Source organism: Lutjanus erythropterus, chromosome 1 (genome assembly GCF_056507025.1).
Source record: "Lutjanus erythropterus isolate fLutEry1 chromosome 1, fLutEry1.hap2, whole genome shotgun sequence".
Classification (NCBI taxonomy): Eukaryota; Metazoa; Chordata; class Actinopteri; order Lutjaniformes; family Lutjanidae; genus Lutjanus; species Lutjanus erythropterus.
In genome coordinates, this window is record NC_139317.1 from 7,076,686 (window position 1) to 7,101,017 (window position 24,332).

General features: G+C 40.9%; 1 protein-coding gene across 3 annotated transcripts in view; it reads right to left on the bottom strand.

Annotated features, from left to right (window-relative positions):
- Positions 1 to 24,332, bottom strand: part of lrp4 (low density lipoprotein receptor-related protein 4) — a 163,728-nt gene that overhangs the window by 12,537 nt on the left and 126,859 nt on the right. For all 3 annotated transcript variants that reach the window (XM_084732518.1, XM_084732449.1, XM_084732582.1), the window contains exons 14-30: positions 23,719 to 23,936; positions 13,088 to 13,264; positions 9,479 to 9,604; positions 8,551 to 8,759; positions 7,711 to 7,792; positions 7,517 to 7,622; positions 7,217 to 7,418; positions 6,892 to 7,081; positions 5,916 to 6,047; positions 4,507 to 4,647; positions 4,313 to 4,399; positions 4,049 to 4,220; positions 3,565 to 3,727; positions 3,236 to 3,461; positions 1,603 to 1,906; positions 451 to 669; positions 133 to 267 (exon numbers count right to left, since the gene is read on the bottom strand). In XM_084732518.1, the coding sequence (XP_084588644.1) occupies positions 133 to 267; positions 451 to 669; positions 1,603 to 1,906; positions 3,236 to 3,461; positions 3,565 to 3,727; positions 4,049 to 4,220; positions 4,313 to 4,399; positions 4,507 to 4,647; positions 5,916 to 6,047; positions 6,892 to 7,081; positions 7,217 to 7,418; positions 7,517 to 7,622; positions 7,711 to 7,792; positions 8,551 to 8,759; positions 9,479 to 9,604; positions 13,088 to 13,264; positions 23,719 to 23,936 (2,889 nt within the window). The remainder of the gene's footprint in view (positions 1 to 132; positions 268 to 450; positions 670 to 1,602; positions 1,907 to 3,235; positions 3,462 to 3,564; positions 3,728 to 4,048; positions 4,221 to 4,312; positions 4,400 to 4,506; positions 4,648 to 5,915; positions 6,048 to 6,891; positions 7,082 to 7,216; positions 7,419 to 7,516; positions 7,623 to 7,710; positions 7,793 to 8,550; positions 8,760 to 9,478; positions 9,605 to 13,087; positions 13,265 to 23,718; positions 23,937 to 24,332) is intronic.

Below are 24,332 nucleotides of genomic sequence, written 5' to 3' on the forward strand. Positions count from 1 at the left end.
ATCTAATTTCCCCACAGGGCTCATTAGATCATAAAACTTTCATAACGTCTAATCTAATTTCATTAACAAGCCTCCTGTGAGGAAAAAAGCCCCACAGACAGCTCCTTCCACAGACACCCTTCTCTCTCTGACCTTCGTGTGTCGTAGTCCAGAGTGAGACCGTTGGGCCAGCCCAGGTCGGTGTTGATGAGAACCTTTCGATCTGAGCCGTCCAGGTGAGATCGCTCAATCTTTGCAATGTGCCCCCAGTCAGTCCAGAACAGGAACCTGCAGGGACGAGACTGAACTGGTGAGGAAACTGTCTCTGGTACAAACTTAAAAATTATCTGCAGTCATGCGACACCTCCAAACTGTAATAATTCAGACCAGGTCCAGTTTTGCTTCCATCTTATGAATCAAAACCCAAATTTTAATTTGAGGTTGAAGCCCAGTTTATTGTCCCCCCCTCACCCTTTGCTCGGGAACACGGCGATGGCTCGGGGCTCATCCAAACTGTTGTTGACCAGGACTTTGCGGCTCGTTCCGTCCAGGCGGGCCACCTCGATGGTGTTGCGTCCGGTGTCGGTCCAGTACATGTTCCTGGCCACCCAGTCTACAGCAAGCCCATCTGTGGTCTTCAGTCCCTGACTGATCACCGTCTCCATGCCACTGCCGTCCAGGTTCGCACGCCTTCAGAACAAAGTAAAGAGTTATATGACATTACATGACACTGGGCTATTTGAGTGAAAATGAAATGATCCCCATAAGACTACAGAACACGCCACCTATAGATACCAAAGAAGAGAGCTTTCTTAAAATCTTTAAAAGAAAGCTCAAACCTTCTTTTCTCTTTAGCCTTTAACTTGCTACTGTATGACTTTCCTGATACACTTGTGCAGCTGCACTTCTTTTAAAATGTTGTATTTTCATCTTCTGTTATGCATTCAATGCATTTTATTTTCTTTATTTTTTTCTTACTTTTAATAGTATTATCCAGATTTTATCAATGGAAGAGGCATTCTATGTATTCTATCGTCATCTTTATATTATTTTTATATGTGGATCTTATTTTACATTAATTACGGTATTCTATCCCTATTTATATGTTCATTCTGTGTATTTTTATGTGAAGCACTTTGTGCATATAATTTCACTGTTATAAAGCACTTTAGGCTTTAGGCTCCATTTCTTGTATGAAAGGTGCTATACAAATATAGATTATTATTATTATCAATACTCAAACTGCTACGACCATTTTTTTCAGTTAAAGGATTTTTTTCTGTAAGATAAATTTAAAATATTTCACTTTTTTTGGAAGACAGACTTCCTCAAAGTAGTATTCACAAGTGTGTTTTCAATCTCATGGTGTTTTTTTCTTTCTATATGAAATTCAAATAACAAATGGTGCTTAATTCATTTGGCCTGAGCAACAATAACACCAAGCCAAAGTTTATCCAGATTCAGTACTTGTTTCTACTGTCTACTGTAGTTTTAAAGCATCTCTGACAAGTGATAATTGACCTTAATTAATACAGATGATCATAAAATTATAATTAATGTAATGAAAGCTAAAACAAAAATGGCAGGAGCGAGTTTGCATGTAGGTGTTGTTTGCATTCACACCTGATAACATCCAGCGTGACATCGGTGTAGTAAAGTTTTCCGTCCACGCTGTCGTAGTCCAATGAGATGACGTTGTGCAGCTCGGGCACCGGCACGTGCACGTCCGTGTGGTCGTTGGTGTCCAGAGAGATTCTGCGCACGCTGACACGGTTGGAGAAGAGCAGGTACGTCTCTGGGGAATCGTCACACGATCTGCTGTCTCCCTTGAGCAGGATGCCGGTGGGACAGGCGCAGGACGTTCCGTTGGGACGAGGCAGGCACAGGTGGGTGCAGCCCCCGTTCCTCCTGCCACACTTATTAAAACCTGAAGGGGACAGAGACAGAAGATTGATTTAAGATTGTGTTTCAAATAAAACATGAACACAAACATCTTACCACACAAAATCTGTGGCTTACTGTTTCTTAGCAACATATAATCACTTGTCAATCACCTGGTGAACCACACCTACTATAATCAACAGAAGCTATATTCAGGCAAACAAAAACAACTAATAAAATGTACATGCAACTCCAAAATAGTGACTAAATGTCTTTCAAAACTGTCTTGTGTTGCTTCTGTCTGTGAGACCGAACAGCTCTCTTTAGTCAGCAACAGTTGCTATGAGGCTTCCCTCCATTTTTCTAGTTGATGGCTCAGTTGGCAGACTTAACCCTGTGCCCTTCTGACTAGAGAGCACAGAAAAAGCCACAATGATGTACTGTTGAGCTCTCCTCCAAAAACATGAAAGGGGCCATGTGGATGAAAGACGAGGCACCGAGAGACCATAAGCACAAAATGCTTCAATGCCCTCTATTGCTAAAACCGTAGCTAATGTGTTCAACTTAATGCAAGAATACCAAAAATAACAGAGGAGAAAGAAATGTAGGAGAATCACAAGAATTGCTATAGTGACAAGTATCAAAGGCCAGTGAGCAAATCAGAAGAATAACAAACAAACAAAATATATTGTGTAGATCAGACAATGAGATATTGACTCAGAGATGGAAATAAAGGAACCAAGCAGCATAAATCAATGGAAACACTTACGGCAACAGGACAATTAAATTGTACCAATCACACAGCAGATACTTATTTGTGAGATAATTGCTGCTGAGTCCAAAGTGTAACAGTGTTTCTGCAGGTTTCAACAAGATAAATTTAACATCATTGTAAAAGCAATTTAAGGCCCATTTCACATCCATATTGGCAAAACGTATAAAGGTTTTTAGTGACGTCTGAATCAGGGAACATGGTTTGAAACAGTTCACCTGTCTTTCTTGCTTTTACAGAACTGATGTTTAGCTGTTGTGTGTAATGTCCATTTGCTGGGATTGAGCGATCTCACCTGGACGGCTCATAAATTCTGACCAGGCTGCACATTAGTGGTAATTGGTTTCATGCTGGTTTTGCTTTATAGTTGTTGCAGTGTGATCGATAGAAATTAAAAAAAAAAACAACAACTGTCTGCCTGACTTTCTGTCTTAAATATAGGGTCAAGCAAAAATTGAATACCACACTTCCCATAATGCAACTCAATAAACATCATTAACTTCTGAACTCCACATCCTGCAGTTCGAAGTGCAAGCTTGAGTATGTGAACTCAGGAGTTACAGTAAACTGTGGAGAAACTCTGCTTCTTGTCCTCTGACTCACCCAGTGGTCGCTCCCTGTCCACAGCCTGGATGTCCATCAGGCCTGGCAGGTTGGCTCGCACCGTGATGGTGTTGGTCCCGGTGTTCTTGTCGGCTCGCTGGATGCTGCGGCTCTGCCAGTCAGTCCAGTAGATGTGGGACCCCAGCAGGGTCAAGCCGTACGGGTGCTGGACTGGAGTCACGAGGGTGCGTCGATTCTGCCCATTCAGGTCAGATGACTCAATACGCTGGAGAGGACCAGAGAGAAGAGAGGGTTTACCACCAGGACTGAAAATTAAACGTCCTAGAAAACACAGAGACTAGGAAGCGTCATGAGGCGTCACCACTGACCTCAGTGTGAGCGTCGGCCCACAGCAACTGTGAGCCAGCCATGTCGATGGCGAGGCCGTTGGGCCAGCCCAGGTTGTTACTGATGAGGACCACGCGGTCTGATCCGTCCATCGCCGAGCGCTCCAGCTTAGCGTGCTCTCCCCAGTCTGTCCAGTACAAATAACTGCAGAAGAGAGAAGGAGAGAGACAGGGACACAAACGTCAAAGGTCAGACAGCGTAAGGAAACTGAAAGTAGGACAGAGAAAAGTGGGTGAAGACATCAGAGTCCACTTTTCCACTTTTTAAGCATTTTCAAGCTCTTCTAGCACTTTACAGATGTGACCCATATTTACATACATGAATATAGCATTTTACAGACAGTTTGAAGAAAAAGACCCAACAAATTGTGCCGCCAGTCTGTAAGCATGCTGGACCTGACTGAGCCGATACAATTACAAATTTTTCTCAGTGAAATAAAAAGCAATAACGCTGCAGCAGCCTCACCCCATTTCATGGTAGAGGGCGATGGCTCGAGGGCTGTCCAGGTTTTGCCAGACGAGAACTTTCCTCATGGAGCCGTCCAGGTTTGCAACCTCAATGCGGTTGGTTCCCGTGTCTGTCCAGTAGATCTTACGGCCGACAGCATCAACCGCCAGGCCATCAGTTGTCATCAGGCCTACAAAGAGAGAGAGAGAGACAGAGATGGAGTCATGGCACTGTGACTGGGTGGAGTTAAACAGCATTGTACATGTAAGCCATCCTCCTCACCTGTAGATATAATGTCTTCGTGATCTTTTCCGTTGATGTTGGCTCTGCTGATTTTCTTCAGCGTGCTGTCAGACCAATAGACTTTTCCTGCAGGAGGCACCACATACACATGTAAGGACACATGTACATCACCTGTCTTTTTTAGAAAAAGACAAACATGCCTGCATTTTAAAACTTTCAGAAGACACGCAAACCTTCTTTGGGGTCGACCCCGATGGCGATGGTATTTTTCATGGAGCTGTTGACGGCCAGAACCACATCAGCAAAGTAGGGGATATCCAAAGAAACCATCCTGATGTCCGTCCTCCGTGCAAAGATCAGGAAGCTGCTCATCCCTGCACACACCCACACAAACACACACATCAATACACATCACAACACCGACCAGTCAGAATTACAAAGGGGGCTCACACGCTTTTATCTTCTTGGCAGCAAAAGTTTTTGACATTAACGCTTTGAAATCTTCACTGTTTTTTAACAGTTTTACTGTGTTAAAAAACTTTTCAAGAATTGTGTGACTACTGTTGTTTTTCTTTTTTGTATTTGCTTTCAAGGTAAAAATGTTTGCCAGCCTTTGGTCCCCAAATGTTTCCAACAACAGTCAAACACATTGAAATCCATAGTGTATTCAAGTTAACAGTGTGATACGTCAAAGAGTGAGGAAGGAAGTCAGTGAACATGACTAAACGTATTGTGAATAAAACTTTCATATTATCTCATTCATGAACATGATTTCTGCATGAACACAAGTCATGCTTTAATGTAACAGAGACCCCTAGCATCAGAATTTACATATTGTGCGTTTAGGTCTGAGGGATGCACAATAAACACTGATGCTGATAAATTATCTGCCAATAATGGAAAATTTCTATTACTATTTATTATTCCAACGATGAAATTACAGCCAATTAATATTGGATATAATATCTGAGTTGACAGATTATGTCAAATGATTTCATTTGTATAGTTTGGCAAAATGTTCTATAAAAGCCAAAGTATGTTTCTGAAGTATTTTGATGAACTTAACTAGAGTGAGAGCTGTTCACTGTTTTTGTTGTAATAGTGATGTCGGTTAGATTTGGTTCAATCAGAGCTGTGGAACGTGAAGTTATCCATCTTTTCTCACTACATCTTAGTCTTCCTTACCCTCAAGTCTGCTATGTGAACTTCTTTTTAAAATGCAAATATGTGAAGTTACTGGTTACCTAATCTGTATCAGCCATAAGAACAGGTAATCATTGGTATCTACTGAAAAAAATGCATATCATGCTTCCCTATTAAGTAGTATAATGTTGGCCTGGAGGTCACCAAGTTTCGGGAGACTATACGCCTTTGCCTCTTGGTTAATCTGTACCATAAAAAGTCATACTCTATTTACTGTTTGCAATGTAAACATGAATGTACAGACAACAATTAACTGGATTAATTAATTGACTAATTTTATCAAGATGAAAGATCTTAAGTTATAATATATATATAATAATGTATGGATGTTATTCCTCAACAGACATCGTAAAACACGTGGAAACTGCTGTGTAATGTTCCCTCTATTTATATATGCAGGTCAAATGTTTGTGAAATGCAACCAGCGGTTGTTTCATACCAGGCGTGCAGGTCTTTCCATCCGTCTGCAGGTTGATCCCGGTGGGACAGGCGCAGCTGGAGGATTTGGGAGCAGGAGCCAGGAGACAGAGGTGGCTGCAGCCTCCATTATTCACTGAACACGGGTTACGCACTACAGATGGGAGACATGCAAACAGACTCTGCTCACCCACCATCCTACTTTCTAGGTCAGCTCAGAGGCAGGGAATGGAGAGAGAACGGCGGAAATTGGGGCCAACAAAACAGAAACACACAACTCAGATACAGACGGTGAAACCCTTCAGGGAACACAGGAGAGCCCGACACATCAGTGAGATCAGTGAGGTTTCAGTTTGGTATGAGCCCCTGAGGCTCTCCGCGCTCTCAGACAGAGATCTGGGTTCAGTTTACCTGTAATCCCCCCAGTGTCAGCAGAGACACGAGATCTGAGAGCTGAGAAAAGGCGGCAAAAATCAGAAGAGCAAAAAGTGACGGGAGGAGATTTTTCCTTTGTCACAGGAGACGACACAAGTCCAACAGGACAAGTCAAGTGTTGTTCTCAAGTACAAGGGCAGTGACACATTATACAATTATATATTTTAGCTCTCTGTATTGCAACATATTGGACTTTAAATGAAGTAATGACCATTTAAGTGTGAGTGAAGTGAAATGAACTGAATCCATTCTAAGCCCACAGTCCTATACATAGGCCTGCATTGCAGCAGGACAATGAGCCTAAACAGACTTACTGACAAGAGCTGAACAATATATGGAAAATCAATCAGAATTGTGATTAGGTTCTGTAAGCTATACTCTGGGCCTACATCTGTGATGTGGATGTAAACAACTGCAATTTACAGCTGCACTCAAAGCTCACAGTCAGTGTTTCTTTCATTTCAGATCAAATGTGTTGCAGCGAAGAGATAAAACAATGAAAAATGTGTCACCGCACTACTCGCTGACTGCACTGTACACCTAGTGAGTGGACGCGCACTGACCTGTCTCACGTTGTCGGTGGAACATGTGAATGTCCATGAGGTTCTCCAGGTTTTCAGCCAGCGTGTGTCTGCCCAGGCCGGTGAGCTTGTCAGCGCTCTGGATGCTCTTGGACTGCCAGTCTGTCCAGTACAGCTTGTCCTCATGAACAGTCAGGCCAAAGGGGTGAGGCAGCTGGCTGCCAATCAAAACCTGTATAAACAGTAGTGTATTTTAGTGTACGGTGAGATCTGTTAACATTTTAACATTTCTCAGTCAAATCAGCATGAAAACATTAACTTTGTGAGGATAAACATGACGTCTTAATATCATAAAAACACTCGTTACCTGTCTGTCAGAACCATCAAAGTTGCCAAATTCAATAGTCTTCATGCCGGCGTCAGCCCAGTACAGGCGTTTGGTCTCATAGTCGATGGCGAGCCCGTTGGGCCACGTCAGATTGGACGAGATGATGACAATGCGACTGGAGGCGTCCATTCCTGCACGCTCGATCTTTGGATTGGCTCCCCAGTCGGTCCAGTACATGAAACTATGGAGAAAGAATAAAATAAATTAGAGAAGGAATGTCTAAATGATTCATTCATATAGGTTCATATGTTAGTATTTAAACATTTTTAATCATCTCACCCTCCGATCGGGTCAACGACAATGTCCCTGGGCCGGTCGAGGTTCTCCCATATCAGGACAGTCCGCATGCTCCCGTCGGCGTTAGAGACTTCGATACGATCCGTACCTGAGAAACCCAAGAGTACACACCATCATGAAGCTGATTGTACATGAGGCATCAGAAATATGATTTCATGTGAAACGACGCTGTTTACCAGCATCAGTCCAGTAGAGCTTGTTGGTCACCCAGTCAATCGCCAAACCTGCTGGGCTCTCCAGACTGGTGTCCACCACCACCTGGACAAACAGGGACAACAGAGTCCATATTTTAGAGATATATAGAGGTAGAGATATTATTCAGCAGAGATATAAAGCAACAACAACAAAAAAGGTCTGCCACTAACAGTGATGCATCAAAAACAGTCTGTTTTTACAGTTACTCTTCCATCTTCCCATGACTCAATAGTAATAGATTTCTTATGGTATTATTACACAGGACGTCTACATGTATCAGCAAGTTACATCTAAGACTTTATCATTAATCATTTAATTGTGCAATAAAACTTCACATCAAATGAGAAAATATAGGCGTGCTTTCAGGTTAAATAATTATACTGTCAGTTCAAAACTATAAGTACGGCAAGATGACAAAAATGAGCAGAGTTAAACAACCTTAGTCCAAATATGTTTACTAGTAAAAACCTGTGAGACTGTAACAGGATAAAAGAGGCATCTGAATTCAACTCTTGTGCTTTAAATGAATTTTAGACTAACGTCATAGTAAACAATTTAAGACAATAAAATACTTTTTAAGGCTTTTAATAGTAAATATATGTATGTATGTTGCTTGACCTTTGCTCTAATTTGGCTTTAATCTTGTTTTTCTGTTTTGTGTTTTTAAGTGACTTCATCCCATGTCCTTGCTGTTGCACTTTCACATCAGCTCCAGTAGATGGCAGCATCACACAAACTTAAATCCCTGCTGCTCCTCCGTGTTCAGTCTGGGACAGACGAGACACGGTTCTGAGTTCAGTCAGACTTTAGACGTCACTGACCTCCTGCTTGCTGCCGTTCCACAGCGCTCTGTTGATGGAGTCGGTGGTGACGTCCGTCCAGTAGATGTAGCCGTCTTTGGCGTCCCAGTCCAGCGCCACGGCATTGCGCACGTCAGCCAGAGGGATGACATCATCGGACATGTCCTCTGTGTCGAAGCTGACTCGTCGGATGTCCGTCCTTCGGGCAAAAAGCAGGAACTTGTCAAGACCTGATTAAAGACCAAAGGTCTTCTGTCAGTCTTCTAGGTTTAACAGTGGGGTCAAGAGTGAACACAGCAAAACAGCACTAACACACAGACAACTAGCAGCCCTCAACAGGCACATCTAACCAGTTAATATGAACTGTAGTAATTATCTAGAATGATAATAAAACAGATGTTTTTTGTAATTAAAGGTTGTTCAAGTGTCACATAATTCTATTTCAAGTGGAGCAACTCTCACAGGGTAGAGATGGATTCATTAAAAATAAATAGTTCACTTTAGTTAAGCTGTTCTTTAACTGCACTGAACTGTAACGTGTAATTTAACTTGTTTTAAGTTTTCATTAGTTGAAATGTCACTTCAGTGGATCTCTTGTAATACTCTGTGTGCAGATTCTCTCTTCCTCTGACCACCCACACCTTAACGGCTGGGCTGCTCAGGATTATTTTTCTAATTCAGCCTCTAAACACAGTCATTTCTTAAACTCCTGCTGAGGATTGTCCTTTTAACTTTTAATGAGCCACAGCAAGGACAGAGATCATCATCCAAAGATGACAGATTGGAAGTGTTTTGTTGATAATTTATTCCAGGTTATCAATATACATTTAACTACTTGGACACAAATACAGTTGTGGGCGTCTTTAGGTAAACACTAAATCAATAAACAAACATGTAACATTGACTCATAGATGATGGGCATTAAAGTTGCAGGAGTTGAGGGACTCACCGTCGGCACAGTTGTGGTGGTCGACCTTCTTGAAGCCAGTGGGACAGGCGCAGGTGTACGTCTTGTTGCTGGGGAGACACAGGTGGCTGCAGCCTCCGTTGTTGGTGCCACAGCGGTTCCTGCCACCTACAGGAGAGGCAGAGAATCACAGCTCAGTATATGATGGTCTATGTGCTTTGAAGCATTTTTATTTTTGTATATTTTTCAAAATCATTTGTTTGGGATTGACCAGGGGCCTTGGTTGGTCTCAATTTTTCCTTTATGCCTCTTTCTTTACAACACAGTGATGGCCAATGTCTGCCCATTAAATGTAAGTAAATGTATTTAAAGGACTCGTTTAACATTTGGGAATATGCTTATTTGCTTTCTGTGGTTCTACATCAATTTGTTCATAGAAGCACAGCTTGTGAATTTTACATTTCTGTTTGTGTTTGAAGTAAACAAATACGGTTTATAAGTGAGCTTTACAGTTGTTGGTAGGAAGTCTTTTTCTTTACTTTCAGACAAAGCAAGGTTATCTGTCTCCACCTGCTTCTAGTCTTCGTGTTAAGCTAAACTAATACACTTTTTTATTTTATTGTCAGGAACTATGCACATGATCAACATAACTGTGCATGTGCCAGTGTCACTTCCAGCTGCTGTCCCTTGGCCAGATGTTACATTAGACATCAGAAGAACAATAAAACACACCACATGCAAAACTGTAACAGGAGAAAGTAAAGCGCAAAGCAGCTTAACAAGACAAAAGACTGAGAGGAGTGTGGCAGCATCATGCAAAGTAGGACGTGTTGTACGATGCAGACAATTAATACAAAATAATTTTAAGCAGTCAGCATGGGCAGATAGAACAAGACAACATAGAATCACATTACATTACAGATGACACAGGGACAGATTTTGACAAACAGACAAAAGTCCAGCAAATGAGAGCAGAGCATGTAGTGACTCTGTACGATGACAGGTCTGTTTACTTTTTAACTAAGCTACGTGAAAGGAACTGAAAGAGTTATTATATTGTATATTGAACGAAGGATGTTCCCAAACTGTGAAGGCTGTCTGGCCGAAAGATGTTTTCCTCCTTGGGGACAAAACATGTCCCCTCCTGTTCTTGATCTGGTTAATCTGCTGCCAGCATTTTCCTGAAATATGAATGTGGTAAAGGAGGGGATGGTCTAATCCATTAAGAATTTAGTTTATTAAAGAAGCATTGTGAAATTTAATAAGGTTTTCCCAGCAAAGGAGACCATTTCTAGGAATCTGTGTTACGCTGATGGCTTTTACTGTAGATGTTTTATCCAGGACGCTGAGAGCTTGTTTATACACAGATTGTAAAGGCTTTATTACTGTAAAAATAATTTGTTATAAGTGAGAAAATCATTACTGTCATTGTCAATTAATCTGCTGATTATTTTCTCAATTAATCGATGATTTGTTTGGTTTATAAAATGTCAGAAAATGATGAAAAATGTTGATCCACTACCCAAAGATATTCAGTGTACTGTCAGAGTGGAGTAAAGAAACCAGGAAATATTCACATTCACAAGATTCTGGAATAAGAGAATTTGAGCTGTTTTTCTTAAAAAAAAAACAAAAAACACTCTTACCTTTAACTGATTATCAAAATAGTTTATTAATTTAATTATCAATTGAAGTTTAAAGTTACTTATTCACAGTTTTTCAAGTATAAAATATTGTATGATTTGCAGTAGTATATGTTCTTCACATTTAGTCTGCAGACATGAGAGTGGCGTTGATAATTTCATGTAACTATTGGCAAAAAAGCAAATAAGCACGTTTCCAAAAATGTTGGACTACTCCTCTACCTATGAAGTCCTGTATATATGGTTTAAATTTCATTCTGGAAATAAATAAATGAGATTTTCTATTTCAAAAATATGGTGTAATACCCATCAACTGCAGAGCTTTAGTCTTCTTTTCTTACATGTTGCAATGTGAGTTCAACTCTGTCCCACTCAGAGAAGAACTCACGTCTCTCTGAATCTGATTTTCAACCACAACAAAAAGGAACAGTGCCAGACTTCCCTCTGTCACCACAGAGGCAGCTCAAAGTTCATATTAGTGTCCGACCGTTGCAACATTTTATCAGCGTGATAACCCCAAATGTTCTCTTGGCTAGACCTCAAGGTCAACATGGTTTGTTAGCAAAGAACACAAGTCTTTGTGGTCATGCTGATAAAACACCTAGACCGGCCGGGTTCACCACAGGGTCCAACCCTGCTGCAACAAATCATCCCACCATCTCCGAGTTTCCAATTCTGCGTGCAGTGATACTCTTGAAGTAGCTTCCTGTTTTCTGTCCTCCTGTCCTGTCCTCAACAAGCTCACTTTCCACCCTGAAACCAAGTTGTGTTTTTGTTTGATGTTTTGTTGTTTAGCAGTTTGTTCTCCTGTCTCCTCCACGACCGCAAACTCTGACATTGTTGTTTTTTCTCACTTTATAAAAAAGGCCACCCAACGGACAGATTTGAAAGGATGTGGGTTTAACAAATGACCATAAAAAGGAGCCTCCAACGCCTCGTGAATGAAGAACACTCATTTTCCTTTGCCTTTTGTGCAGTATGGCATTGTCCCTTGTCCAACCAAAAAAAAAAAAGTTCAGACATTAAAAACAGTGAATCAGGAAGTATAACCACGTCATATACTGTGACATCAATGAGCTTCTTTCCTTGAAAGGCTTTGACTGCTGCACATAAAAGGAGACAAAGACACACACCCCCCGTCCACGTCAGTGGAGCTGAGGTGAAGCAGGTGAACAGTTTCAGGGTCCTGGGAATTAACATCACAGAGAACCTGTCAGGGACATCACACATCTCCTCCCTGGTCAAGAAGGCTCAGAGGCGGCTAGATTTCTCGAGGAAACTTAAGAAGACAAAATTCCTGAAGCTATAGACCGACTAGAAACATCACAAACTGGCATCATGGGATGTGCTCAACACAGGATGTAAGGACTCTGCAGAGGATGATTTAAAACAGCCCAGAACATCGTTGGTATCCATCTAAGGGGCCTGTGCAGAGCGCAAAAGATACTAAAAAACAACACTGAACCCACCCACAGCCTGTTCATCCTGCTGCCATCAGCCAGGAGACACAGAAGTATAAACTGTTTATTTTATTTTTTCATTCACCCCATCAACTGTATACATAACATTGTTTGTGTGAGTGGCAAAAAGGGAACTACAACTTAATCTTGTTTTAAAAAGTAACCCTGCATTGTAAAATGACACATAAATGTACCTTGTAACTAAAAGGTCAAGTGACTAGTCATTTTGTTCTTTGCACATCATCAATACCAATTTTTTGCCTTTTCTTGCAGTTGTTAAAACATGACCTTTGTGATCTTTGTCCCTGATTCAAGTCACTGCTTCATGAGCTTCCTGTCATTCATAGCGACAATACAGCCTTTGATAAAACTTATTAAAAACAGATAACATTGTGTTGTGAAACACACAGGCTTTAACAATGTTGTAATTCAACCTTCTATACTTAATTTAGGTCCCATATGTCCTCTGGCTCTCCCATAGGAGACACTGGCTGCTCCCACTCAAAGTTTCACGGGATATTTACCGAACGTTACACTTGTGTACTGACCTGCGGGCTGCCTCTGGGGGTGCAGGGTGTGGATGTCCATGGGGAAGTGCAGCTTGTTGCGGATAATCTCCTGGTTCTTGCCGGTGAATTTATTAGCACTGTTGATGCTCTTGGTGTGCCAGTCAGTCCAGTAGAGGCTGTCCTCAAACACCGTGATGGCGAATGGGTGTGGCAGGCCTACAGCGAGAGGGAGAGAGAGAGAGAGAGAGAGATAGAGAGAGAGTCAGAGATTTGACAGACGTTCGATGGAGTGTGCAATAAAACGAGCAACAGCATGTTTTAATGAAAGCATGAGCTGTTTTTTAAGGGAAGAAATCATCACGTTAAAAAAACTCAGGCGTTAAATTTGACACCTTTATAATGAGCAAAGAATAATTGATTCTGTGAGGTTCATGTGGAAATCTTTAACCCAAACAGAAAAGGATGGAAAGATCAAATGTTTCATTATTTAGTTTGTTCCACCAACGCCCAGCATCCTTCCATTCAGTGCTGTGGGCTTGGCTGATGTCATATCGTCCCTTTTAGAGCTGCTTTCAATTACTCTGCCTCTCACTGGCCCGTCGCTGGTTAAGTTGAGGACAGAGCGGCTAAAAGCAGAGGCGCTCCCTTGGTTTCCTTAAGTAATGTGACCTTTCTGTCCATAATCTGAAATCTGGATCGAGAACAGCCCTTAAACCGGGTCAGACTGACACTGGCCAGATATCAGCCAGGAAACGTTGTTTACTTTGTAGATTTGAATCAGTAAGATTTTAATCTAAAGGGCAGTAATATTCTTTTAGTTTTTCTGCAACTAACGGACTGTGTATACAGTATATGTGCTTTTACCAATGTTATCAGATAAAATGAATCAATAATACAAGGCCCATAATTCATCTTTATTTTACATTCTTTATTTACAAATTAACTGACTTATTAACTTAAAGATAGAATAAGTGGAATTTGTCAGTTACTGTTAGGTGATTGTTGAGTCTCATTCCCAGGATGTCAACATTTTGGGCTAGAACATTGTCCAAAGTGCAGCAAAATAATGAGAAAATAAGAAGTAATGGGGAGAAGGATCTCCGAGGAAAAATCCTGCATAGGTTGCCTTTACTTTTCAACTAAATTGACTTGGTGCCAGGATTGACAGATAAATCAGATATTTCACTGCATTTTATAGCTGCGAATGCATTTTATGTGTATGAAATACTCATTTATGGGGTCAGAATGATCCTTATTTCTTCAGCTAATAGTTGTCTTCCTCTGCACGACTCATCATCTGATCCTACTGCGCTCTGCACGGCCTTCAGGGCAATCGCACAAAGATCAGCCTTCGCTATCACTAACTGTCTCATCTATCCCATTACACAAAACTGACATATATGTCCTCCTTCCTGGAAAAAAACAGTGTAAATCAATGAATTTGCATTATGAATTAGAAAATGGTTGGATTGTCACTTAAGTATCACATGTGTAAATGCCTTTTTTAAGACTTTTTAAAATCTTAACAAGTAAAACATTTGTATTAAAACACTTCTTTTCATATATTAAACATATTATAAGGTGTTTTAACTGGTTATGAAACAGTCTCAGTTTAATATTGATGCTTTTATGTGACTTTCATAAGCAAGCAAGACTATTTCTATATTCTTAATTCCTGTCTCAGGGTCAGATTCTCCTTGAAATCAGATGAAAGGATTCATGGCATAGAGGCTCTTAACATTTTTCCAGGCAAAGTTGCAGTGAGTAGTACATTAGCCAGTTAAAAAGAAGCAGAAGGAGTTTTTTTTTTATTTTTTTTTATTTTATTTTGTGGTTACGGCGGTGGAAATATGCTTTAAGAGCAGGATGTCTCTGAAACATTTATGACTAAATAAGAGATAATTAATGTTAAAGTATGAAAAGTATAGCTGATCACTTTGTCTGACAACCTCCACCCATTTCAAACCAGTGAGATGACAGAAATACTAGAATCCATCCAGTCAAATAGCCATTTGTTCTTCTAACTTTGGCAAATAATAATGTTTTCATGTAAAAGCCCACCTCAGATTGCAAAAATAAGTATCAAGGCCTTAAACTGGTGGGCTTCATTAGAAATTTGTAGTCTGCGACTGCTTTCGTCTTTGTACAAATTGCCGACTTGTGCTCAAAATTGTCAGTATCAGTGTTCACAGCCCAAATCAGTGGAACCCGGGGCCTAAATACTAACATGTGTAGCAGGGAACTCCTCACAGATTTGTCTCCACTGGGAACATCTGTTCGGGGGTGACTCCTCCACACTCGTCCAAATTAACGTTCTCCATTTCTCTCCAGCTTAATCCTCCTCATGCTGAAGTAGCCGCACCACCAGTTGGATGAGAGTGCCAAATGGATGGAAAAAGTGATTTCTGCAGCTACACAGAGCCGTGGTGGTGGCGGTGGTGGTGGTGGTGCGGCGAGTGTGCTGGCGCAGGGCTTTTAAAAACAGCGCTGCTCATTTAATGACAGTGTTTTACAGCACAGCATAAATGTCAAGTGGTAAATGGCTAAAACTGGAGAGAGACCAGAATGATAATGAGCCACGAGGATTAGAGGAATCGTGTGTGTGTGCACTCGAGTGTAAGCTCAATGAGCCGAAAGTTTAGCATTTTAATCTATTTATATGTTTTATGAGTATCAAACTATTTGTTTAATGCTCACATGGTCCGGGTGAACGCACCTACATTAACATAGATGAACAAAGACCGTATTTTTCTTTGGTTTGCATCTGGAAAATGTTTCCTGGCACCTCAAATTTCATGTTAAATTAGAAGCGGATCGCTTCTTGTGAGAGATACCATCAGTACCAGCATGCATTGGCCTATGAGTAACAAGAAAATGCAGTACAGAAACACCAAAAATAAATAGACACAGTGTCACCAGTACACACCTTGTCCACAGGAGACCATTGACAAGTTTATCTTTCAACAGTAAGACGTCTTGCTTCGTCCATATCTTGGTCACAATTCTCCATTAAGTAATTGCTAAAAATGGCGTAACTTGTCATCTTAACATAATAAGATCATTAAGTCTTTTATCACCCAGATAACGAGCCCACAGCCGCTCTCAGGCTTTGTGCATCAGGGAAAACTCCTCATTACCCTCAATAAAAACAGTCTCAGATTAATAACAGTCAAAAAAACATTCTATCAAGATTAGATTAAGATATTCTTTTATTAGTCCCACAATGAGGACATTAACAATTAAATTCGTGTATCTGCTGCATCCTGAAATATGACATGTCAACATGCGCCAACACGTCTACAAACTAAATTCTACAGAGTCTACCAGTCTAATTCTACTGCCTTTTCCAGAGTTAGAAACTTTTTAATCTTTTAATTTTTTAATGTATTTGTTGTAGTCTGAAGATATGTCAAACAACAGTATCAAGCTATCTTGGCTCAATTGTTTAGTGTCTGTGTGATCAAATAACACAACCACTATCCCACAGACATCGAGGAATTGAATTAAACTAAGCAAGTAAACAAAGGAGAAAGGGAGGTTTAGAGAATTGTGGGTATGTAGCTTTCACTTCCACTTCTGACTCTCATGTATTCATGGGGTTTTAAACAACATGGGCACTACAAAGAGTGGGGTAGTTGTTTCTGTACGTCTTGTAGCATCTAGGTGATGGGTTGGACAATACGAGTGTCCCAGCGAAGACTCATGTTGCTATCAAAGTCTGCTGAAAAAGCTTGAAGCTTTCTATTGTCCCAGACTTGTTGCTGCACCAGCAGATTCCCTAAAACAACTAAAATATTGCTTTATGTTTAGACAACAGCACATTACTATTACTTGAGCAAAAAAATGTAAATGCAATTACATAAATTACTAAAAAGTTATTCAAACATTTACTTTCATCCACCATGTTTCTACGTATATGACGCCAACAGTTGACAGCTCTGCAAGTCGTGTATTAAAATTTTCTTTTTGCAAAGACAGCATAGCGACTGAAAACTTTCTGGCTGTATCATTAAATACTAAAACTCGACAGAAATGTACTGAGATTTCTTCTTCCCATATTACACATGTGTATTACTTGCCCCTTAAAAGTGTGTCCAGAGCAAGGCAGGGTTTTCTTTGAGCATTTTCAAGTGCTGATAAAATACATAACTTTTGACCCAATCCCAAATACAATACTGACTGAATACCTTTCTTATATTAGATCAATCAGGAAGTGTCTTTACAATACGGAAAGAAGTACGAAATTATTTTACAGGTTACTACAAGAAATATTGGGGAATTTTTTGATCAGGAATCAGTCAAGACAGCTGAAAGCAATGAGACCACATCAGTACGTTTTCCCTCGTCCCTCCTCCTCAAACAGGGTCCAGGTGTGTGTGAGGTGATACTGGCTGAACGTGTGTGTTTTCTGATCTTATCCTAACATGAGGGAGACAACAGTGCACCCTCTTCCAACCTCTGAGTCATCGACAGCTACGAGGCGCCTGGTTTTGATACGGTCACCTTCTTCCCTGTCGTCCCCCCCCTGGCCCACCCCTCCTGCTCCTTTTTTTCCGGGACAGCTGGAGGAGCAGCTGCAGGCCGACAGGGCATCAAACGTCCCACCCAGCCTTCACAGTAATGTCCCCTTTAATCTACATGTGGCACCTCCCGGTCCTTTCACGCCTCGACTGAATCTGTCACACTCTCTATCTACAGGTCATCAGGAACACAGCGTCGCCTCCAGCTGGACAGAACACTGTTCGGCTCGTAGTGTAATGGACTGTGATATAGAGAGAGTTTAGTGATTCTTTCCTTCTTGAATCACATTTTATGTCCCAAAATGACGTAGACAAATAAACCAAAATTTTGAGTGAAAAATAAGAATCAACCTGGCCAGCCCTGCGTATGATTTCAGTCATGAAGAATCATCTATAGACGAGGGGAGGTAACTGGCACAGATGTTAATTAATCAAACTGAAAACTGCTAGAAATACAAATGGTAAGGGATTTAAGGAAGTACCAATTACAAAACACAAAATATAAAGTCAAGGTTTGTATAAAATCTGCACTTGGTGACACATAATTAATATCAAGGCAAAGTTTAAAGCAGCTGAAGTGGATGCGTTTGCAACATTTATAATATCACTGTGCATTTTTTATGAGGTTTTACCACATTAAAGTAAAATCTGCAACGTTTACATTAACTACGGTTCACATGCTTTATCACATTGAATATTAGTTTGCTCACGGCTTAACAAGCAGGCTTTGACTGCTTTTGGAAGACAGACTATCATCATTGTCTGATAGCATGTTCACTGTGCTACTATGCATTCCCAACTTAACGTAACATGACTGATAAGCTTCTGCGCACAGATATGCATGTTAAATTGGGGCTTGAGTGGCTTTTGAAGGTGTGGATGGTACTAATAAAATCAAAAGGTAGACTTAAAACACTGCAGACCACCGCCTGGTCAAAGATAACTGGAGAAACTCAGAGAGGCTTCGTGTTATAATTGACAGCTGAGCTTTGTTTGCAAATGAGTCTGCTAGCTGCACAGGTGAGTCCAGTCCTGATCACTGCTGTACAGACTCTGGCTTATATTACATCACCAATGCAAGAAGGCACCACTCGTATCTGTGATACTACTTTTTTTTTTTTATAGCTGGAGGAAGTGGAGACTCTGTGTCCATCTTAATTTACAGTCAATGTTTTAGACAAAGCCCTTTTCCACCAAATAAACTCTGAACCAGTTCCTTTCAAGATCCTTTGAAGTTTGATATCATCTAGTCAATCAGCCCGCATTTCCACCAGTTTTGAGCTGAGGATGCTGCACAAGGTACAACAACCTGTAGAATATGATATAGCCACTTTGGTTTTCAAGAAAAAAAACCTGCTAGTTTTGTTTCCAGCTGAGAACCAACTTTTCAGGTTCTGAATCAGTTCATCTTTTGGTGCAAATGCTCAGAACGGTTCAAAATTAGATGCTTGAAACGAAATGGTCGTATGTGCAGATATTTAAAGTTCTGACTGGGTGTGTCCTAGTGGTGGTATCAGAGACCATCCACAGGTTGCGGACACTCAGAATCCCCAGAGGATCAATCCTATTAACTACCCTAATGTGGTGACTCGCGGCTTCACTACAGCACCATTAGGTGAAATGTGTTACTTGTATACAAGAACTACCAAAACATATGAGCAGACTGAAATGAAATTTAGTGCATTCACGCTCTCCAGAGGAAGAACCTATTTGTACATGAGTTCTGAGCATGTGATATCTCGATCCACTGGGTCAACTTTCATGAATTTTACTGAGTACATTGCTTCTCTCCAGAGCATAGACTCTTTTTTTAGTGCCAGGCAACACAATTGCACCTCAGAGAAAGTTAAGACATCCTGTTTAGTCGTGTGAGCTGAGCTGTTGTTCACAAGGGGGCATTGTTTCATTGGTCTATCATCATTATTTTCCATAGGACTGATTGGACTTCCAGTGTATCGTAATGCAGCAGACAGATCACTGCAGTATACAACATCTGTCCTCAGGCAGATGTACTCTATGATCACATCCATGCACACACATACCCACAGGAACACACACACACACTTCTCTTCCTGTCCCACACCTCAAGGTGCACAGGTGTGCAGACTGGATAGCGGCGTTATCCGTAACACCCGTCTGCTGTCCAGCTCCAGTGACAGAGGGGCTGGCACACATCCAGATAGCTCACAAACACACACACACACACACACACACACACACACACACACAGAAAACTATAGGTAGGTAGGGAAATAGACACTCGTTAACATTCCTGAGCACAGCAGCTCAGAATCTAACTATGCACACACTCACACACACACGCAAGGCACACTCTCGCACACACACACACACGTCCCATTTGTCCTGTGTGTTGTCTGAGCAAACAGAGGCTGTGGAGGAAGGACAGGGCCAATTACAGCCTTTTATCCTGAGAGCACACATCATTAAGGAGAGCTCACAGGGCTGATGGCACACAGACACAGACAGACACACACACACACACACACACACACACACACACACACACACACACACACACACACACACACACCCTCATCAAACATTTCCCCTGTCCCTCTCTCTTTTCATACTCTCAAACACTCTTGTTTGTCACCGATGTGCTTTCACACTCTTTTTTTCACTTCATCAGAAAAAAACCTCCCAAATTGAAAGCTGTTCCTGTCAGCCGAAACTTATGCTTGCACCGTACAATTTCTAACATTTTAATACTCCAAAACTCAAGATTCACAGGGCCTTTTGCATTTGCATTCATTCATTTGCATTCATAAGAAAAGGAGTAACTGGCTGCTGTCAACCTGTCGAAAGTGTTTCTGTCCCTGTTAAGCTTCTGTTACTACTGTTAGTGTACACTCCCGAGCTAAAACTACCGTTAGCTACCTTCAGTGAACACTACTGTTAGCTAGTTAGTAAGTTAGCTACTACTACAGCTGTAAAAGTCAAAATTATGACTTCTTAACACTTGTCCTAAAGTGAGGAGAGTTTATTTATGATTTTGGAGCTTAGCGACAATTACCGGTGGCTACTGTTAGTGAACAATACCATTAGTAACTGTGAGCTAAATCTACTGTTAGCTGCTGTTACCAAATGCTAGCTTTTGCTACTGTCAGCTAAAACTATTGTTAGCTACTGTTAGCTTGTACTCTATTAGCTACCAAATAGCAAACACCACTGTAAGCTAAAACGACTGTTAGCTAGTTACCCATACTACACTACTATTACCTGTGGAAAAGTGAAAGTCTTCACAGTTATCCCACATACCGGTAGTTACTGTTAGCAAACACTACTGTTAGCTACTGTAACTAAAACTATTGTTAGGTAGGGTTAGCTAATACTACTGTTCACTAGTTAGTAAATTAGCTACTACTATTGTGTAAAACACATTTTGTGTCTTAAGTTGGGACCAAAACTTTGACTGAGGAACTGTTCATCCATTATGGCCTTTTTCTTAAATCAGATCCTAATCCTAATTACCATGGCGACCAGTTAAGGTGCAAAAAGGGAAGTTTCTGTGATACGGCCCCCTGTTGTTCTTGTATTGTTTTGACTGCCCAACCCCACTATCACTGCTGAATTAAATCACCACACCACCCATCTGCAGTGATCAGGGTGTCTTGCTGGATGCTGGTTTTATGACTGATGTGCATGAAGAGTACAAACACAGCAGAAAACAACAAAAACTATCAGCCAAAACCTGAAAAAAAAACAAATCTTACTGCAACATGAGGACTCAGGCGCAGGCCAGATTGTTCGTTTGTGACAGATCCATACCCTGCCTGCTTACATCTGTAACTGCCAGATCCCCACTTTTTGTGCACACACGCAAAACACACACACACAAGCTCAGGCTTCACTATAGGAACCAACAGCAAAAACAGGGGCTTTATGTTGTCATTTATGGCCCTCTGTGTGTGTGTGTGTGTAAGTGGGAGGCACATGCGTTTGCTCTTTAATGGAAATATGGCATTGATTAACTCCACATGGCATAATGAAGTAGCGTCAGCATGCTACATGCTATATCTATCCCTGTGTGTGTGTGTGTGTGTGTGTGTGTGTGTGTGTGTGTGTTTCTTTCTTTGTGTGTGGTAATTAATGAGAACTGAACTCGGTCCAGATACCCTGTACACCACATCTCTGCTGCTCACTCACAGCTTTCAATGAAAACACGTCAGCAACTTCTTGGATAAAGAACTGACAAAGCTGCATGGTTTACAAGGTCATCATACCTTTAGATTAAACAGAGGCCTTTCAGGTTTTAGGCATTATTATGTTATATTAATTATGAGTTCAAGAATCCCCTTCAAATATGTTAATTCAGTCGGGAGCAATAAAAAAGGGATCAGAACTAAAGAACGTGCTTGTCACAAGTGTCAGTGTGACAGCTAATAGAAAAATATTTATGATTCCCCTTTATTTATCATTGAAATGTTCTTCCTGTGCATTTTTGTAAGCTTATGTCGGTTTTATTCCGTAACTGACTGACAAAGGAAAAATAAAAATCCCTGAATGCTTCACTGGAAGAATCTCAGTTAACTGAGGGGTCTGCTAATGATTCAAATCTCTCTCAGGGGGCAGCCCTAAACTTAACACATCTGTGTATGTATTTTAACTTTTGTTTGCACTTGGGATAATGATCTCCTTCTGTTCAGTTGTGGAGATCTCCGATATCAGATGTTGTCACTTTAGAGAAGATTATGATGGTGGAATAACTAATCTTTTTTCATAAGAAAGTGAGAAAAACCACAGAATCTTTTAGAAATTAAGTGCAAGTCGGCATGAAGATAATTGATTGAGATGAAGGACTGTTTTGTTCAAGTACAGCTCCATTGTTTATTACTTCTGCGCTCTGGTGACTGGATGAATGCTGTGTGTAATTTCCTGGATCTATTATGCAAATACTAAGTTTATGGCACCGGGCTGTTATTGTTATTTCTTTCTGAAAATCTAATTTAAGAAAAAAAGAATGTAAAAAAAAAAAGCAAAAACAAGGGGGACTCTAAAAACAGACTTGAAAGTCGTTGCTCGCTGTTAATGTTGGAACTTTGTAAATCCTTAAGCAATGATGGTTAAAGTCAAGATTAAATTAAAGAAAAAAAGTCATTTTAATCCTTTTTGATCACATCCCCAGTCATATTGTGCACCTGTTTGACAATATGTGCCAAAAAACTCAATTTATTTGTATCCTTATGTCATTTTTATCCTTCTTTGTGTAAAACAAAATACGACATTTGATGATGTAGGCTTGAACCAACCAATCACAACCAATAATATCATGATATCCACCCATCAATCAACCTTCAACTTTTAGCAGCACAAAACTCAGATTCAAGAAACAGACATGGTCAATTTTAACATCTAAATCAAATTTCTCCTAACATAAAGTCCCGCCAGCCGCTTGTCGCTTCCTCTGGACGTTAATATTTAGATTTTAGAAATATGGTTAGATAAGTTTACTTTGCAGAATAATCTCAATCAGACGGTTTTATTACAGATTTCTCATGGAATGGAATGAAATCTGCAGTTAAGCTTCTGTTAATGCAAAGATAACTTTTAATATCGTCACTTCACAAGTAAAGGTTCCCTCCAGTCAGTCATTAGACTTTTATTGTGAAGCAGCTGCAGCTTCCTTTAGCCTTTATTGCTGAAGCTGGCAACTGCAAAGTCCTGATGTGTAAAACTGTTTTTGTTAAAGGTCCAGTGTGTAAGATTTAGGGGAGATATATGACAGAAATTAAATATAATATTCATAAATATGTTTTCATTCGTTTATAATCACATGAAAATAAGAATAGCTGTTTTTAAATTACTTTAGAATGAGGCCTTTATATCTACAGAGGACATGCGTCCTCTTGCACAGAGACCGCCATGTTGAACTACCATGTTTCTAAAGTAGCAGAGATGGGACAAACTAAACACTGGTCCTGGATAGAGCCTTTTGCGTTTTTCACAGCCTCTGTAGTCAGCTTGGAAGGGAAGGCGAGTGGTTTCCAGTTTAAAATCTACGACTTCATCGCTGGATGCTAGTAAATCCTGCACACTGGGCCTTTAAAAGGACATTTTTGGTGAAACTGTTGAATTGCTTCTAGATACCCTACCATGTCCAGAGAAGATGCATAAAAGGTGGAAGTTTACCGTGGCTGATGACGGCTTTGCGGTTGCGTCCGTCCAGGTCGGCCCTCTCGATGACGTGGTGCTTGGCGTCTACCCAGTACATGCGGCGGCCGGCGTAGTCAATGGTGAGACCATTGGGCCAGAACAAGTGCGTGTCTGCGATGACCCGCCGGTTGGAGCCGTCCATGTTGGCGTACTCGATGCGCGGTGTGTTGCCCCAGTCTGTCCAGTAGATTTTACTGAGGAGGAAAGTGGGACAGTCACGGTTAGTTAACTTGTTCACACCTGCAGGTGTCCAACTGTTTGAGCAGACTGAGCCGATCGTCATGGCGTCCGCTGAAGTCAAGAGGTAAACACACCAGATGTCTGTTAAAACAAAGTGCCTCCTCTGTCCTCGACAGTCTTGTCCTCCTCATCATCGCTCATCTGTTTTGACCGGCCTCAGAGGAAAGAGTGACTTTTTTTTTTTATATTTTTCAATTATCCCATGCAAATGAGCAACCTAATAAGATGAATTAGTTTTCCAGCTTAAAATTTCTCTGGGGCTTCATCTGAAACTCTCTCCTGTCGCTGCAGCATATGAAACCGGGGATGAAAACACACTTAGCTGCTGCCCCCTTCATGAAATACTTGTT